The sequence below is a fragment of the Notamacropus eugenii genome, chromosome 6 (assembly GCF_028372415.1).
Source record: "Notamacropus eugenii isolate mMacEug1 chromosome 6, mMacEug1.pri_v2, whole genome shotgun sequence".
NCBI classification, from domain to species: Eukaryota; Metazoa; Chordata; class Mammalia; order Diprotodontia; family Macropodidae; genus Notamacropus; species Notamacropus eugenii.
Genome location: NC_092877.1, coordinates 93,546,785 through 93,563,864, shown reverse-complemented (window position 1 = coordinate 93,563,864; position 17,080 = coordinate 93,546,785). Strand labels below are relative to the sequence as shown.

Sequence of the window (17,080 nt, the reverse complement as noted above, 5' to 3'; positions counted from 1 at the left end):
TAGGGCTCATTAGTATCCAATGGAGGTGGTTTTCTTGCAGTCTTAACAGAACAAAATCTGCAGCCTCTTGTACAAGTGTCCCCCATCAACTGGAAGTAAAATGTTATAATTTAAATGATCAAGTTAACTCAGTACCAAATTCATAAATATTTACTGAGTGCTTCTTTTTGCATTAGGTACAGTAGGACAAAGACATACAAGACATAGTCCCTATCCTTATGAACTTTAAAATCTACTTGGGGAAAATTAAAAATAAATATGCTAAAAACTAAACAATAAAAAACATAGAAGTTCAAGATAACAACGTAAATCACAAAATAGTATAATTGTAACATGAAAGGATAAACAGTAAATGCTATATAAATTTTACAATGAGAGAGCTTACCCTGAGCTAGATTACAGATAACATTATGAAAATTTTTCCTTAAATTCACCACAAAAATTAAAAACCTAAACAATGGCCACATTATTTTAGTCTGTATGGTTCTGTGGAGATCACAAAATGTGTTTTCCTTCTTAGACAAAAGACTTCAGGAGAACAAGACCGGGCTCACCATGATAGTGGCTGTAGCAGTGGCATATTCTCCCCCTCCCCAGCACTCCCCAATGTTGGGGCACCGTGCTTCTTCACATACCTATAATCAGAACATAACTGAACAGTAAACAATAACCTGAAATTATTAATCAAACATCTAATAACTATGAATTTTGATGTGACAATAATAATTCTACCAATAACCATTTTCCCAAGAGCAGAATAATCATTTCAGGCTCAAATTCCATTTTATTCCACCAAATGTGAAGCAATTATAACTCTAGATATATTCTTAATATTGAGTAGATAACGCTATGCAGGATTTATGGTAAAACATGACAAGACCTGCATAGGATGAGAATTGTGCAAATGATAAATGTGCAAATTGAATCTGTAGATGGGATAGAATAGAAGAAATACCCACATCAATGAAATCATGGATCCACTGAAGGATAGATCTGTTGGGACTCAGTTTTGAAGGGAAAAGGTTTTAAGTTTATTTCCATTCTACACAGTAAGACAAAATTTAAATTCCTAAAACCTAGGAAAAGCTGCTTGGCAAAAAAGATAGAGCACTGGCAGTGGAGTCAAGAAGACCTTAGGGAAAGCAAGCAAGTTTTCCATGGTGGAAAACTTATGGGAGGATATAGACAAGAGCTGCACAGGATAGGCAGGCAGGGGTGAGGTGGGATCTGCATCACTGGAGGAAGCAATAATATCAAGGAAATCACAGAACCAACAGTGTACTGGAATACTAGAGTACTGCTAAGGAAAATACTTCTCTAGGGGAAGCTAACAGTGATATTACATACTTACTGTATGGAGATTTAAGTTCCGTAAAGTATTTTTCAGCTTATTGTAATTTTTTCCAATAGGAATCTCTGTTTTTAGCCATGGTGGCAAGCTTAGCCTAAGTAAAGCCAAATAAAACTATTAGGAAATATAACTCTTAATAGACACCACTGCTATTAAAACTATTTTGCTGTTTTGTATTTCCAAGGTAAGAAAAAATTTCCTTCACCCTAGATCACCCCTTTTACACAGAGTGTTGACTAACCTCTAATAAAAGAAGAAAACCAGATAAGCAGAATCATATCTATTAAAAACTAATGTAGAAATCATATTTAAATAATCTGGCACTATTACCACTTCCAAGCGAGTCAGGCTGTTTCATGAGTTTATAATAAAAAGGGAAGGTTCCTATCTAGACGTAATAAAATTTATTTTTAAAATAAAACATTCAACATTCAAAACTGTTATCAAAGTATTATGGAATGTAAAGGACATTCAGATTGCTTGAAATTATAATTACCTCTCTCCTTTCTGACGTTTCAAATTTCCTTTATATTCAGCCCAAGTATTCTTGTCTGAAAGGTCACCAGATATAAAATCCTGAAGGCCTGGTCCCTTCTGTAAAAGCTCCTTCTTTTTGTCTGGCAAAGAACTTAATGTTTTGTACTGGCTACACAAATAGCTTCCAAGTACCTAGGAAGGGTTAATTGTGTTATTATCACACAAAGCAGCTCACTGAATTTATCTAATGGTAAAAGATCCCAGCAACAGATTACAGAAACTTAGAAAAACAAGAAAGTTATCTCTATTCTCTGGTAGTTTACAAACTAAGACATAAAAGCCCACACTGCCCATAAATAATAACTAAAACAGAGGCAAAATTGGTTATCACTTGGATCTCAACACCAATATTAAAGCATGCTACATGTTATGTTGCTGAACAGACATGTATTTATAAAAGTAAGTTTCAGCTACTTAGGAACATTTTGTTTGTCTCGCTGAAGTTCTTGTATCAATGCATATATTTGAAAGTAAAAAAAAAACTTCCACTTAAAAAAAAAAATTCCACAATCAGAATTTTTTTTGTTCAATCTCATTTGTCTAAATTGGTGAATCTCTATATTGCTTTTTTTTAAATAACTGCTCATTATTTAAGAAAAATCAATAAATTACCGCAAAAACACAAAATTTCAGAATTGGGAAGATCTCATTGGCCACCTTGTTCAACTTTTTCTGAAAAAAGATTCCTTCTCTTAAACAGATGCCTTCTTAAGATTCTGATATGCGTAAAATTGTTCTGAAAGTTATTAAATACTAACCACATCTAAATAAGGTATTTTTCTCCACTTCTATTTAATTACAAATCTGCATTTTATAAAATCAGAAACCTGATACTAAGACAGTTGGATAAGCTACTACACACACACAAGAACATCATTCTTGTATACCAACACATTATTCCGGTCTGCCATGGGATTATGTTTTGAGCATAGTAAATATTCACCAATAATCCTACCTGGGACACTAGCTGTATGAACACAGGCAAGTCATTTCATTCCTTTCACCATCAGCTTCTTTGTCTGCAAAATGCAGATACTTCTACCTACAGCACTCATCTCACAAGATTGTTTTAAGGATTTATCTATTCACACAAGAAGCATTTGTTAAATGACTACCACTTGCTAGACACTGTGCTTGGTATTAAGAATAAAGACAAAGATGAAGTACTCCCTGTTCTCCAAGAATTTACATTCTTTTTTTGGAGAAACAAAATGTATACAGAGAAGTCAACAAACTAAGTAGATCAGGAAAGGCCTCTTGTAGAAAGTAGCTATTGAGCTTTAAAGGAAGCTAGGGATACTGTGAGACACAACATGGAGGTTCTTAACCTGTGGCCCATAAACTTGGCTTTTAAAAAAATATTCTGATAATTATTTTAACATAATTGGTTTCCTTCGAATTTTATGTATTTTAAAATTATTATTCTGAGGAATCCATAGGCTTCACCAAACTGCCTAAGGGGTACATGAAACAAAAAAGACTAAGAACCACTGAAGTCAAGATAAGGATAGTGAATTCTAGACATAAGGGATAATAGGGACACAGGAGAGGGAATGTTACACATAAAGGACATACAGGTGAATTTTAGTGGAATGTACAGTATATGAAATGTGTTAATTAGCCTCACAAGGTACGTAAGAACCAGATTATAAAAAGCTTTAAATGCCAGAAGAGTTTGTATTTTATCCCAGAGACCATAGGAAACTACTGGAATTTCTTGAACAGGGGTGTAATAAGATCAGATTTGTGCTTTCAAATAAGATAATGTGCTTTCTAAAGGTCTTTACAAATCTCAAAGGTCTTTATAAATGTCAATTATTATTTATTGAAAAACACCTGCCCTATCTAACTCACTGGTTTTCCGGGGTCAATAAAAGGCCTTTCCCAATTCTTCTACTGGTTGGACGGATTTCCTTAATCACTGTGCATTAACTTTGTATGTATACTTTGTTTCTCTGTGAACAAGTTGTATCTCTTCCCGACCCCTCCAACCCGAACGCTACTTGCATCTTTTTTAGATTTGAGTCCCCAGGCTCTGGTAGAGTCCCTAGCACCTCGTCCTCAGACTGGATAAATGCAGACTGGTTGAATGAAAAAACGTATAGGGAAGCCCACAAGTGAGCATTTACTATGACTATGTGTGGTGTTTTTTCATCCTTTATAAATCTGTTCTCGTGGTTCCTGCACGTCTCTCACAAGCCCCCAGCTGAAGTCAAGGACGTGGCTTGGGGCTGGGTCGGGTGGACAGCGCAAGCCTGGAGGGTCAGGGTCAGCAGCGGGACGGGGAGGAGCGGGAAAGGTCAGCTTCCGACGGCACCCGCCCGCCCTGGCAGCCTCCGGGGTCCTTCACTCACCCGGGACCCAAGGATGCCGGAGACCCCGCCGCAGCGGAGAGCCATCCCGAGGAAGGAGACTGGCTCACAGGCCTGGCTGGCTCACAGGCCCGGCCGGCCGGCCCCAGGCTCCACTGGGTCTGTCACGCAGAGCAGGAAGTGACGAGGAGCAAGAAGTGTGCAGGCACGGCCAAAGGTCCGGTTGTCTCAGAAGAAATGCGTCATCAGGCACGGAGAGACGAGAAAGGCAGAGAACGCTGCTGGAGAGCTCGCGATATCACAGGACATCAGGGATTGGTTGCTCTATCCCTATCTATGGCGAACAGTTATGACGCAAGACGCAGATAGTCTACGTAGATACAAATACGTGATGACGGAAGACGTTCTCTCTTTGGCCCATTCAGCACCAGGTGAGTTGTTCTTGGTCTTGTGTGAGTTTTCTGCATCCAAGTCCATCGCTTCTGGGGAAACTGTTCTCGGGGTTCCTTGGCCCCATACCTACACCCTACTTCTTCCCCTGTACAGCAGCCATTGTGTGGGTCCGCCTGCCATTCGCTAACCGCTCTCACGTAGTCTTTCTGTCCACCCTCCCCTCCGCTGCCTGGGAGCTGTAGTTTGCCCGGCATTAACTTCCGGTCCGAGTTTCTCGGGGCCTTCGGGGAAAGCGGCTCCGAACTGGCGTCCTGAGCTGAGCGTCCTCCGCGGGGAGACAGGTGCTCGGGGCTGGGGGAGGAGGCCTGGGCCTTCCCGGGGAGAGCCAAGCCTCTGGTTGGGCCTGGCGCTGTCAGACATCCCTCCCTCCCCGAGACTAGCAGAGACCAGCGGCCTCTCCGGGACCTCGCGCGCCCGCTTTTTGCGTTCTCTTTCGGCGTCTTTTGCGGCGGGCTCACCTAGGCGCTGTCGGCATTGTTTTGGTTCATTTTGAATTTTTGTTTTTCAGAATGAAGACCATTCTCAGCAACCAGACCGTCGACATCCCTGAAAATGGTAGCTCTTTTTTAAAATTAATATTACTGTTTTAAGCCATAGTGAGGGTGTAAAGACATTTTAGCATATCTTTATGCGGCAAAAATTCAGGATCCTTTTTGTCATGACTGCATAGTTTGCCAAAGGAATAAGACTATCTGTAACCTGAAAAATTTACTTTCGGAAGTGTTGCACCAGTTGGATTTTTTTCGTGATTCTGTATGGTGTTTAGGAGAGGAACTTGTAGACTTATTGGCTTTTTTTCCTGTGTTCTCATTTTGAAATTGAAATTTGGAATTTTGTCTTTCCTAGTTGACATCTCCCTTAAGGGTCGGACAGTTATTGTGAAGGGGCCCAGAGGAATCCTCCGTAGGGATTTCAACCATATCAATGTTGAGCTCAGCCTCCTTGGAAAGAAGAAGAAAAGGGTAATGTGGTCATTAATATTGTTTCAAAAAAATCACCCGTCCCAGAAGAACATAGGCTGTCATAGAATGGGAACTGTTCTAAGGGTTCCATGTATATGGTACAATGGCTTTCATGTAGTAGTTCCTTGTTTGGTTTAGTTTCCCAAGATAACACTGTTACGTTGTGGTACTGACATTACAGCTTAAACCCCCATTCTCCTTTCTAACAGGTGAAGGCATTGAGGTCTAGAGGCTGGTTACATGGTCAACTGAGTAATCCAACTGTAGCACACCTCTTACCTTCAGAAAGTAGTTCTGAACATCAGGGCTTAAAGCTTCACTTATGCCACTTAGTTATTCCTTAAATATGATCGGTCACTAACCAGTTATTAAGCACATACTGTGTCTTAAGATGCTGCTCTTTCCTGGTCCTCCTGCCTTTCTAGTTGATCCTTCATCCTTTCTCATTTTGGGGTCAGCACCTGTGATGTTGTCACCATCTGCTTAACACCAGAAAAATGAAGCATTTGATTAAGTGCTTACTGTTAGGCCAGGTACAGCAAGTGCCCTCAGACAGTGTATGTTCTAATGAGGGAGACTTAATCTCAATGGGGGCTGGAACTGTTTTGTTTTTATTTGTATCTCCTTTGCGTTCAGTTTTAGTAATTAAGTTCTGAATGGAGGGCAGATTAGTTTATATGAAATAACTTAAATATGCATTAGAAAAGAGCTATAGAAGTTACTCTGTTTTCTCACCAAAATTTATGTATTCTAGTACTCAAGTGAAATAATGAACTTACTCATAGGGATTGTTTAAGCTTCCATATAGATTGTTCAAGGGTTTAATACCATATTTCTGTCTTACACATGTTTATTATTCCATCATAGGTAAAAGTTAATTTCTACCTTTATTCTTACTGCCACTGATAGTTTCCATGAAACTTAAAACCACTTCATTTCCTAGTCCAATTTTTCTTTGACCTCTGGCTTCTTAAAATTGCGGCACCATTGTTGGACCATGTTGTAGGCTTGACTGTAATATGTGCCATTAGGTGGTGAATTTTTTAGCTCCAGCAGTTCTGAAAGATTATCTGTAGTTGTAGAGGGATGGAAATAGAAATTGATGGGGAAAGTTTCCATGTCTTTTGAATTACAAAACCTAGATCATTTATCCCCTGGAAAAGGCCTTCTAAAGTCATTTTCTATTGCAGCTCCGAGTGGACAAGTGGTGGGGAAATCGAAAAGAACTTGCAACCGTGCGCACAATCTGTAGTCATGTACAAAACATGATCAAAGGTGTTACCCTGGTAAGAGAGATAAATAGGATTTTCTGGTTTCTGAGTATCTTTCCTGTACCTCACTGACTGACCAATTGCCTGCCTGTTTGCATTGTTGAGGGAAGGTCTGGCATACAGGTTAATGGTTTTTCCAAGTTTGGAACTCCATTTGTTGGCAAGTTTGTTAAAAAGAATTTCTGAAGGAATGATGCAGTTCCTTCATTGTTCCTTCAAGTCTGCATTCTGTCCTGAGCTATTAACGTTGCCTCCTGATTGATTTCCCTGCCTGCCTCCAGTATATCCCTTCTCCCAATTTATCCTCTACAGCCTCATGTTTCTGTGGTGGCAAAATGTAGTTTTAGCATTTACTGAAAATAAGTTTGAAAAGAACATGTCTATTTTGCCAAATTCAGTAGTTCTCAATTTGTTGATTTAATACAGGGTTTTCGTTACAAGATGAGGTCTGTGTATGCTCACTTCCCCATCAATGTTGTTATTCAAGAGAATGGCTCACTTGTTGAAATCAGAAATTTCTTGGGTGAAAAATATATCCGAAGAGTGCGCATGAGACCAGGTATGTACGTGCTTTCATGTAACCTAGATTCCCAGAAATTTTTGTTTTGACTAACAATTGTGTGTTTATATTTTCAAAGAGTTGTGTTACCATTTCGTCATGTCCCTTGAGGCTAATGAAGTTGGTGTAAGCTTACTAGCCTTTGTGAATGTAGGTTCTCCACTATTGGCATTTGCATTCTCTATTATAAAAACTATGTCCAAACAACTAGCTTCAAAGATACAATTTTTTGGCTGCTCTAAAAACCCATAGAGGTTTGTTACTCCCACCATTTGCTTATTTCTCAAACCCCAACCTCTCTTGACTTTAGCCCTGGTTACTGGGAGTTTTCCTTTATTCCATAAGAGTATTTCGTTGGAGGATTTTTCCATCTGTAGAATGCTGTAAACAACTGGGGTCTTAAGTTAGCCACTTTTAAGGAAATTAGATTATTTGATGCAGTTAGTTTATCACTTATTCAGTACTAATTCTGCAGGGTATAAAAATAACATGACTAGTAGTCAGGTCTGTTTTTCTGAAGTTGTGCTAGTTTGTGTTTTATGCAAATATGTGTCAAGCTATTAAAAGGAAACGGAGGAGTGTGTTTGTGTCGTGTCTCCCAGTGCATTGCACGAGAGTACTTAATAATTGAATGAATGATTGATTGGTCCAAGTCACTTTGTCTTTTGGGTTTTCTGTTTTCCTATCTGAGAGGATAAACTAAATGATATCTGGAATGTCTGGAATCTCCTATATGTTTGTGTTTGCAACCAATCACACTTTTTATGGTATTTTTAAGTATTTAAATGTTAAATAGAACTTTAAAAGGGTATTTTATTATATTGGAATGTTAAAGTGTTGAATTATTTTAGGTTCCAATCATGTAGGCATGGAACACTTTTCATACTGATTTTTGTGAGGTTGTATTTATTATAAATGGAATTTAATCTGTGATAGTCACAGAATGTGACATTTATTAAATACCTCTTATGTGCAGAGCTTGGTGCTGGTCCTTGAGATAAAGTTTCAGTGAGTCACAGTCATTAGTGTCGATAACAAATATTGTTATTGGAAAGAGTGCTAGACTTCGGTTCAAATCCCAGCTCTAACACTCAATAACTATAAGCTGGGACAAGTCATAACATACATAAATAAATCTAGAGTTGGAAAGGACCTTGGAGGCCATTAAATTCAGTTCCTCACTTTTGCAGATGAGAAAACAGGCCTGAAGAGGTTAAAGAATTTCCCAGGATCTCAAGTCACTGAGATCTTTTGAGTCTAGATGCAGATGTCTTTATTTAACCTCTCTTGTTTATAAGTTGAAAAATAATAGTGTTACCTTGTTATGTTATTGTATGAATCATAAAAGAGATTTAATGGACCAATTTAAATCAATTTAAAAGATGTGAAATCAGTGTTTTAGAATTGTGACGATCTAAAATGGGGTGGGGAGCCTGTGGCCTTCTAAATCACTTGGTTGTGGCCTTTTGACTGAGTCAGGTTTTACAGAACAAATCCTTTTAAGTTTGGATTTGATCAAAGAACTGCACCCAGAGGGCCACCGGTGGCTTTGAGGCCATAGGTTCCCCACCCTTGGTCTAACAGTTTTCATTGGGGGAAATCATTACCCAGTGACTATAATCAGGTAATGAGTTTCTCCAGAATTTGGTAAGACAAGTCTTTTCATGAGACTCCTTCATTCTCACATCTTTTCTAGCTTGGTATAGTAACTAACTACCTATGAAGTTTGTGGTTTACTGGTATGACTCCAGAAACCCCTCTGTTCCAGCCAAGTTAGGCAGTAAACATAGAAACAATAGACATGAACTATTATTTGTAATTAAGGATTATATAAACATACTCTTTTTAAAATCTTTTTTCATGTTAGGTGTTGCTTGTGCTGTTTCTCAAGCCCAAAAAGATGAGTTAATTCTTGAAGGAAATGATATTGAACTTGTTTCAAACTCAGGTTAGTATATTTATGGTTCTAAAATATATTTTGAAATTTTGATCTCTATCATGTAGATCATTGTATAAGGAGTACATCATTGATGTTCCATAAAATGCCAAAATAGTCATAATTTTTTAGGTCTCCCATAATTACAGTGAGCCATAGAAGGACAGCATGTCCGTGATGGTTTTATTTGCTATCCTCTGTGTTTCATCCCTTAGAAATTTTAATTGCTAACTCTTATGAAGAAGGGGTGGTTTTTCAGTTTTAGTCCAGGTTGGCTGTGTTGCACAAATGGATATATTGGATGCAATGTTAATTTGGCTAATACTCTTGAATTCTACTTTTTATCTTATGTTCTTAAAGCTGCCCTGATCCAACAAGCTACCACAGTCAAAAATAAAGATATCCGAAAATTTTTGGATGGCATCTATGTTTCTGAGAAAGGCACAGTGCAGCAAGCTGATGAATAAGTTGAGAAAGGTAAACTGTGTGATGGGCTTTCAGTGTGTGGAGATGACTTAGATAATGTATAAAGCATATTGAAAAAACCTTGAAGCACTGTATAAATACTGTTATTTCCATGACTGTATGTTGTATTATAAAGACAAGATTGGGACATTCTTTGTCATGGCTGCCTCAGTTTCCTTTGCTGATCTGCAAATGTTTCCCATGTGTATTGGTTTGTGTCAGTTCTATCTATAAGAATTTTTTTCTTTCTACAGATGCCGAAGGCTGTGTCCTGAGGAGTCAAGACTTATTCATATGTCAAAATAAAAATACTTTTTGTCATTTGGAGACTTTTCTCTTTTTTCCCCCAAATCCTTTGCCACTCCAAGAGATAGGATTTTATTTTAAAATATGTTTAACTGGGCCGGTGATACAAAGAATTAGGCAAGTGACCCTAGGTTCTCGAAGGCCAAGCCCCAGACTTGAAATATTGAGGTTCTTACTAAGACATCTTTGTTCCTGATTAGAGTAGAAAGGTAGTACTCTGATAACAATGATAATGAAAATAGTGTCTCTGAGAGAACACTACAGTATGAGATGGAGTGGAGGAATGTGGTGGGATAATTTGGGAAGAATATTACTCTAGGCAAAGGGATGAGCTAAGCATAAGCAAAGCGGGGTGAGGGGTGAGGACTGGAAGTGATAGGGTTGTCAGAAGATTTGAATGTCTGCCTAAAATGAATGTTTCTCAGTAAATCCATTAAGAGTGGAGACCAGAAATTTATATTCTGTGGCAGCTATGGAGGCATTGGTTGTGACACATGCAAAACTGATTTCTGTAAGGGTTGTTTCCCTACTTGGGGCCAATCATCCATTAACTCATCTCCACAGACAAAATTCTCTGCTGCTTTATAGCTAGATCTCTTAACTTTCCAGTCTTAAATCTTAATACTCTCCTGTGCCCTGCAATCCAGTGCTACAGAATAGTTGATGTTTATTGATGATTTCTTAAGAAAAGGGCATAGTTGGTCTGTTCTGTTATGGATGCCCACCTCTTTTGTAACTCCCAAGAGATGTATTTGTTAACATGCCCAGTGCAAAAGGGGTACCTTTGATCTCCATCAACCTGAACTGATCACATCCCAATTTGAAGATCTGTTCAATTGTTCATCCTTTGTTTTCAAAAGAGGACCAGTAAGATCACAGTGTTATTTTGATTTGCACATGAATTGGATTTAAGTAAGGCAGAGTGGTCAGCCTCACTCTCCCAGAGTCATCAAAGTCCAGTGGCCAAACTAAGTGCTTCTGCTGCCTTCACGGTTGTTGGAGCAAATTTGTTCTCATCTCCCCATTCTGCTGGAGGTCTTCACATGTCTGGGGTAGAAGTCTACTGCCTTAAGTCACCCAGTGGGTCTCTCAGTTACGCTCAATCTAGTTTGGCCCATCTACTGATTCATTTTTATTGGGGTGTAGCTGTTGCTTCTTGGAGCCACGTGAGATTTGGGTGAGGTGGACATCAAAAGCAGAGGAGCAGCCGTGAAGAGGGTTCAGCGAGTCTTCACACCAAAAGTGCTGGTTCTCCCTTAATACCCCAAAAATATAGTAGGTTTTAAGCACTTACTATGTATTGGACGCTGTGCTAAGAACTTTATAAATACTGTCTCGATAGTGGGACTTCTGATGTCTTGAAGAATCTCAGAGTTTTCACAAGGGTAGTAGCCCCTCGTTTAAGCAAAATATATTGTCCAGCTGTTTGGTGAAGTAAAACGTAAAGCTGGAGCCATGGATAAGCTGCTAGAAACAAACCCATGTATAAACCTAAACCGGCAGAACAGACACTCAGAATTTGGTGGGATAATTTGAGAAGAATGTGCTCATGGCCCACTGTACCGCTTTACTCACTGATGAGTAAAGGAGCCTGACTGCTTGGGTGTCAACTTTTGGAAGAAGGATGAACTGGTAAATCTGACCCTTGGAAAGATGTATAAAGTAATAGGCTGTCCCAAAAGTCTTAGTGAATTCTAAACTTCATTTCTGACGTACAAATGCTATAAACTTAGGAAAATATTTGAAAATTAAGTGTATTTTACCCTTATTTGATTTTGTGAATTTTGAATAATGTTTAGTTATGATAATCATAGTAAGGTGACATCCTGTCATGTGTTGTACAGTAATTTTTGATGACACCACCCTTGTTGGATTGGTAGAGAAGGCCCCGTTCCTTGGCCACCTCATTCATATCTATTAGCCTTTTTCTTGTGGGGTCACATCAGAACTCAGGAATGCATCAATGCCTCATTTTTTGATGATCCTAAACCTGGGATTGCACATAGAATCCTTTCAGTCACTGAGCAACAACTTGGAGAGTTTTTACAAAGTTTAAAAACTGGCTAGAGTGATATGTAGCACAAAGTGATGGTTATGTTGGATTTTAAAAACATTAAAAGTTTTTTGTAACATTAATTTTGTGTGGTATTTATGCTTTTGAAGTTATTAAAGCTTCACTACAATTCTTGGAACACCCCATGTAGTAAAAGCTTGAGAAAAACCTTAGGTTTGAGCTAGGTCTGACAACATAAATGGGTATAAAAGTAATATAAGAGTAACAAGGCAATTCTGTGTGCAAATCAAATTATTGTGTGAATAATTTTGTAGGCGAGGAATGTCAAAATGGTTTGAAACAGGATAATTATGTCAGCATTTTGAAAAAATACTGGTTTTCTCAAAATTATGGTATTCTCTACATGATAGGCAGATCTTTCTACAAAACGGGGTTGTAGATTAAATAGTAATTCATGTTCCTATAGTGCAGTAAAGCTTGCAAAGCTTCACAATTGTGTCAGTTAAATAGTACAAGCCCATTTTATAGAGTTGGAAACTGAGACTTTAAAGTTGAAACGACTCTCAGTCTCACACAGTTGAGAGTCAGGATTTATGACTAGGTGTCCTGGTTACAAGTCAACATCCAAAGCACCTACATGTGCTTGGACTGCTGGCCCAGGAAAATAAGCAATAAGGGAGGATCAATCTTTCAAATGCTGCATAAGCCTCATGATTCTGCCCCACACCTTTTACTTTGTGTTCCTCTGTGTGAAAAGGGAAAAAAGATTTTAGAGGTTAAAGAGTGATTGAGTCAAACCTAGTCAATGGACTGGGTATGAATAATGTACACAATTTATTTAGAATAAATTACACCAAAATTAAGCACATTTTATTGACAATGATGAACATGCCTCCCCCACAAGGTTTTTTAAACATTAATACTTTAATCTATACACAACACTTGTTGGTGCAAAATCGATACATGGTCAGTACTTTGCACAAAATGTAAACACAAGTTATTTGACTTCTTCAAAAGGATATGGTGTTGCATGTTTATAGCAAATAAGCATACAAAAATATCTTGGTATAAAGGCCATTTTTTCTCATCTGCAAAACAAGAGACCTGCTTGCGCTGAATGTCCTGAATTCCTTTTTCAGACCTTTAATATGGTCCTATGATGCTTCTCCATTTAATGCCTTCCTTTCAAATGCAGCATGGTGGCTGATCACAATCTTAAAACTTTTAATGGTTTTATCATCAACTGATATATTTTGATGGGTAACATTGATCACGACTTAAGTAGAAAGTTTTGAACCAAAGACTTGCAAGACAGTGACTGAAACTGGCAAGAATAAGTGGCTGAGTAAATATTGGTACCAAACAGAAAACAGGAAATAGATGCCTTGTTTTTCCATTCTCAACATAATAATAAGCTTTAAAATAGAAATTTTGAGAAGCAAAGTATATGTTCAAAAAAGTTATATCATGAACTTAAACAGACCCAAGATACGCTAAAAGCTGTGAAAATCTTTAAAATTACGTTAATTAAAGCTGAAAATATTAATTCTGAATCGTTGTGTTGCTTACTATTTGAATGTTCAGTACAATAGAAGCTCCTGGAGGGCAAGGGCTGTCTCACTTTTGGTATTTGTATCCCTAACCACTAGTATGGTTTACTAGCACAGTGGCACAGAATAGACTCCTAATAAATGCTTGTTGAATGATACTTCCTTTTTCATACCTGGCATGATAGGGCATGTTATTTGACAGCTTGGTATTTCTTATAGAAAATATACTTGAGATCTGGGCAGCTAGATGGTGCAGTGGATAGAGCAGTGCAGGAGTCAGGAGGACTTGAGTTCAAATCTCACCTCAGACACTTGACACTCACTAGCTGTGTGACCTTGGGCTAGTCACTTCACCCCAATTGCCTCATCCTGGGTTATCTCCAGTCATCCTGAAGAATATCTGGTCACTGGATTCAGATGGCTCAGGAGGAGAAGTGAGGCTGCACAGCCCTCCCTCACTCAAAACAAAGTTAAGTTCAAGTCATGTCATCATTTCTGATGGCATGGTCTTCTGTGGCAACAAAGGACGAACACACACATACTTGAGATCTAGGTAGGACTGTGTCTCAGTGGCATAAACCACCAGTTAAAAAGTGAAAACTATGTCAACTTCTGCTTACTTCTATATAGCTCCACAAAAAAAAAGGTACTCAGTAGGTATTTGCTGAGTGAATCTAAGCTCATTTTCATAAAAGTAGGAACTGTCTTATTATGTGTATTCCTCAGAAGGCCTTGCACATAGTTCCTTGGGCAAATATTACTTTCATTCTCTAGGTCTGTTTCCTTTTCTATAACATGAGGGAGTTAAATTAGACCTCTTGGGGTCCTTTTAGGTCTAAATCTAAAATCCTGTGAGATGATCTCTAAGGTCCCTTCCAGTCTTTACATCTTGTAATTTTGCATTAGGTACTCAATGTATATTTATTGAGCGAAAATTGATATCTTGCTGCCTGGAACACTGGATAGTACAGTAGAAAAGACAGGATTTGGAGTCAGAAGACATGAGTTCAAATCCTAATTCTATTACCTACCAATATCTCTGTTCTAAAAACATGGGAGTTAGCCTGGAAGATGTCTAAAGTTTTCTATGGCTTTAAATCTATAATTATGTCACTAATTTAAAAAAAAAAGAAAGAATAATTCTTTTTTTCTTAAACGGAGTTGACCAGTTGTTTTTAGCGCTGTTTAGGGTCTAGAGAGAAAATACAGAAAAGTAATGTATCTTTTATCTACTGAAGAGAAGTTAAGCAAAACATTCTGTATACATGAACGATCCATGACTCACTCTTAAGCAGCAGCTACAGGGAAATGAAACTTTTTAATAAATTTGATCAATCCTCTTTAAAAAGTTCTTTTTCATTCAATCAGCTCCTTGTATGAGTAGGTCAATGATTTTGATTATGTCGATAATACCTTATTTTGCATAATTAATGGGAATTTAAGTAAACATAATTGTATTCCAAAATTAATGTGTTTTTGAGGTCACTGGGAGAATAATTCATACAATTACTTGCCTTTACAAAACGATTTTCTGCCAAGAATTTTTAGACAAGTGAGCTGTCCTGTGCTTCAGTGCAGGGTTGTTGAACTTAGATGGGGAAGAAAATTACATATTTGTTTTCAATAACTTCTAAATGAAATTTAACGTTTTCTTCAATTATGAATGTAGGCAACAGATCACTGCAAAAGTACCTGTAACTTTGTCATTACTATAAATCACAGATATTTTCTTTATCCCATTGCATATGTTGGACATATATTAAAATATTGCTTACCCTCATCATTACTTCAAAATTTCTGGAGTTATTAGACTCTTTTACTTTTAAATGCTTTGTCTTGTTAATAATGCATTCATAAAGGATCACATGTATCACAAATTTATTTTTAATACTTTGATAATATTTCAATATAGTTGGTTTCCTTTGTAGTACTAGGTATTTTATTTCATGCATTAAAAACATTTTGTTTTGTTCACTAATATTATTTTATTTTGGGCATTTAAATTATTCTGAGGAATCCAAAGACTTCTACCTGACTGGTCAGTGACACAGCAAGGTTAAGAACTCCAGATCTAGCAAGTCTGTTAGCTACTGGTAGACAGAGCCAGTCTCTATAGAGAGCTGGTGTTTAATAAATGCTGCCTAAAACTAAGAGCTCACTATTTTTGTGGAAGAAACCATGGGAAGGCATAAAGTCAAGGAAGGTTTCTATTAATTTTGCCTCAGAGATTTAGAGAATATTATAATCTTTTGTCTTGGAGGAGACTTACTTTAGGAAGTTTCTTTTTGTTTTTTGTTTCTTTTCCAACAAAGCTCAAACATAGAACATGCCCAGTTTCAGTTCCTAGGAGGTGAGTTTTGAGGAAAGTCAGGATCTAGGTCAAACAGTGAGGTTTGAATCCAGATAATTTGCTAAACTCAGATTTTGCTTCTGGTGTCTATACATGGAGACAGGCCACATTTGAACATTGTATTAAAAGTAGTGTAAATCAGGGGAAAAGGGTCATTTAATAATTTGGTCTTATTTAGGACTGATCTAGATTTAAAAAAAAACATTTTACATTTGTATGGTATTTTTAATCTATGCTCATCACTCAACTTGAAAAGATTGGGAAGGCAGGGATTTTTATCAGCTTTTGTCAAAGGAAGAAATTAAGGCGCTTGTCTAAAGTTATACAGGAGTGGTGGGACCAGAACCCAGGTCTCCTTATTCCTAATCCCATGATCTCATATGTAACCAAAGATTCCATTACATGTTTTATGTTTTGTAATCAGCAATCACATAAATTTAATAATCAAAGGAGAGATTTTGTAAGATTCAGATAATTGACATTGTTGTCTTATGCTTTTTTTTCCCCCAGTGGGAAGGATGGTGGGAGGGAGTGTTCAGTTTTGGCCAAATTTTGGAAGAACCTCAGTAAACTGGAGTGCATCCAAAGGAAGGCAACTGAAACAGTGAAAGACCTTAAGATCCTACCATTTTAGGAATGGCTGAAGAAAATGAGGATGCTTTACCTAGAGAAGGCTGGGTAGACCAGATAGCTTTCTTGAAGTATTAGAAGGACTTTCAAGTGGAAGAGAATTGAAATTTGTTTTGTTTGTCCCTAGAAAACAGAACTAGAAACATTTCAGCTCAGCTTGATGTAAGGGAAGGCTACCTCACAATTAGAGCTATTCAAAAAGGGACTGGCCAGACGTATTCCTCTTTGCTTAAGGCTTTTCAAACAATGTATAGATAACCAATGGATTTCATTCAAGTAACAGGTTGGACCCCATACTTGAGGCCCCTTCCAATTATGAGAAGCTATGACTGTAAGATTTTAACCTGTAACTAGCTAGAAAACAGCCAGGTTCTGCCCATATTC

At 37.7% G+C, this 17,080-nt stretch overlaps 2 protein-coding genes across 10 annotated transcripts in view; one reads left to right on the top strand and one right to left on the bottom strand.

Annotated features, from left to right (window-relative positions):
* The window catches only part of LIAS (lipoic acid synthetase), a 24,481-nt gene extending 20,011 nt beyond the window's left edge, over nt 1–4,470 (bottom strand). For 3 of the 7 annotated variants that reach the window (XR_011969556.1, XR_011969555.1, XM_072620527.1), the window contains exons 1-5: nt 4,243–4,469; nt 1,848–2,020; nt 1,352–1,445; nt 555–635; nt 1–89 (exon numbers count right to left, since the gene is read on the bottom strand). The exon at nt 1–89 is cut by the window's left edge and continues 68 nt beyond it. Coding sequence is in view for 5 of the 7 variants with exons in the window: in XM_072620527.1 (XP_072476628.1) it covers nt 1–89; nt 555–635; nt 1,352–1,445; nt 1,848–2,020; nt 4,243–4,287 (482 nt within the window). In the remaining 2 variants the exon portion in view is untranslated. Of the gene's footprint in view, nt 90–554; nt 636–1,351; nt 1,446–1,847; nt 2,021–4,242 lie in introns of all 7 variants that reach the window. The other 4 variants (XM_072620523.1, XM_072620526.1, XM_072620524.1 and 1 more) reach the window with 3 other exon arrangements.
* On the top strand, nt 4,442–10,173 carry RPL9 (ribosomal protein L9). 3 transcript variants are annotated; one of them, XM_072620529.1, is made up of 8 exons: nt 4,442–4,631; nt 5,162–5,208; nt 5,500–5,615; nt 6,806–6,901; nt 7,313–7,445; nt 9,313–9,393; nt 9,742–9,858; nt 10,101–10,173. In XM_072620529.1, exons 2-7 carry the CDS (start codon nt 5,163–5,165, stop codon nt 9,846–9,848), a joined length of 579 nt encoding a protein of 192 aa, XP_072476630.1. In that variant the 5' UTR covers nt 4,442–4,631; nt 5,162; the 3' UTR covers nt 9,849–9,858; nt 10,101–10,173. The 3 variants fall into 3 exon arrangements, with proteins under 3 accessions (XP_072476630.1, XP_072476631.1, XP_072476632.1); XM_072620530.1 differs by having other exon boundaries at nt 4,615–4,934; XM_072620531.1 differs by lacking the exon at nt 4,442–4,631 and adding an exon at nt 4,639–4,756.
* The last annotated feature ends 6,907 nt before the right edge of the window (nt 10,174–17,080 follow it).

Excerpts from the sequence above, each read along its gene's own strand:
- RPL9 (XM_072620529.1), top strand. The coding sequence starts at position 5,163 with ATGAAGACCATTCTCAGCAACCAGACCGTCGACATCCCTGAAAATG. Across the intron at positions 6,902-7,312 it reads TGATCAAAGGTGTTACCCTG|GGTTTTCGTTACAAGATGAG; the intron begins GTAAGAGAGATA and ends GATTTAATACAG. Across the intron at positions 7,446-9,312 it reads AAGAGTGCGCATGAGACCAG|GTGTTGCTTGTGCTGTTTCT; the intron begins GTATGTACGTGC and ends TTTTCATGTTAG.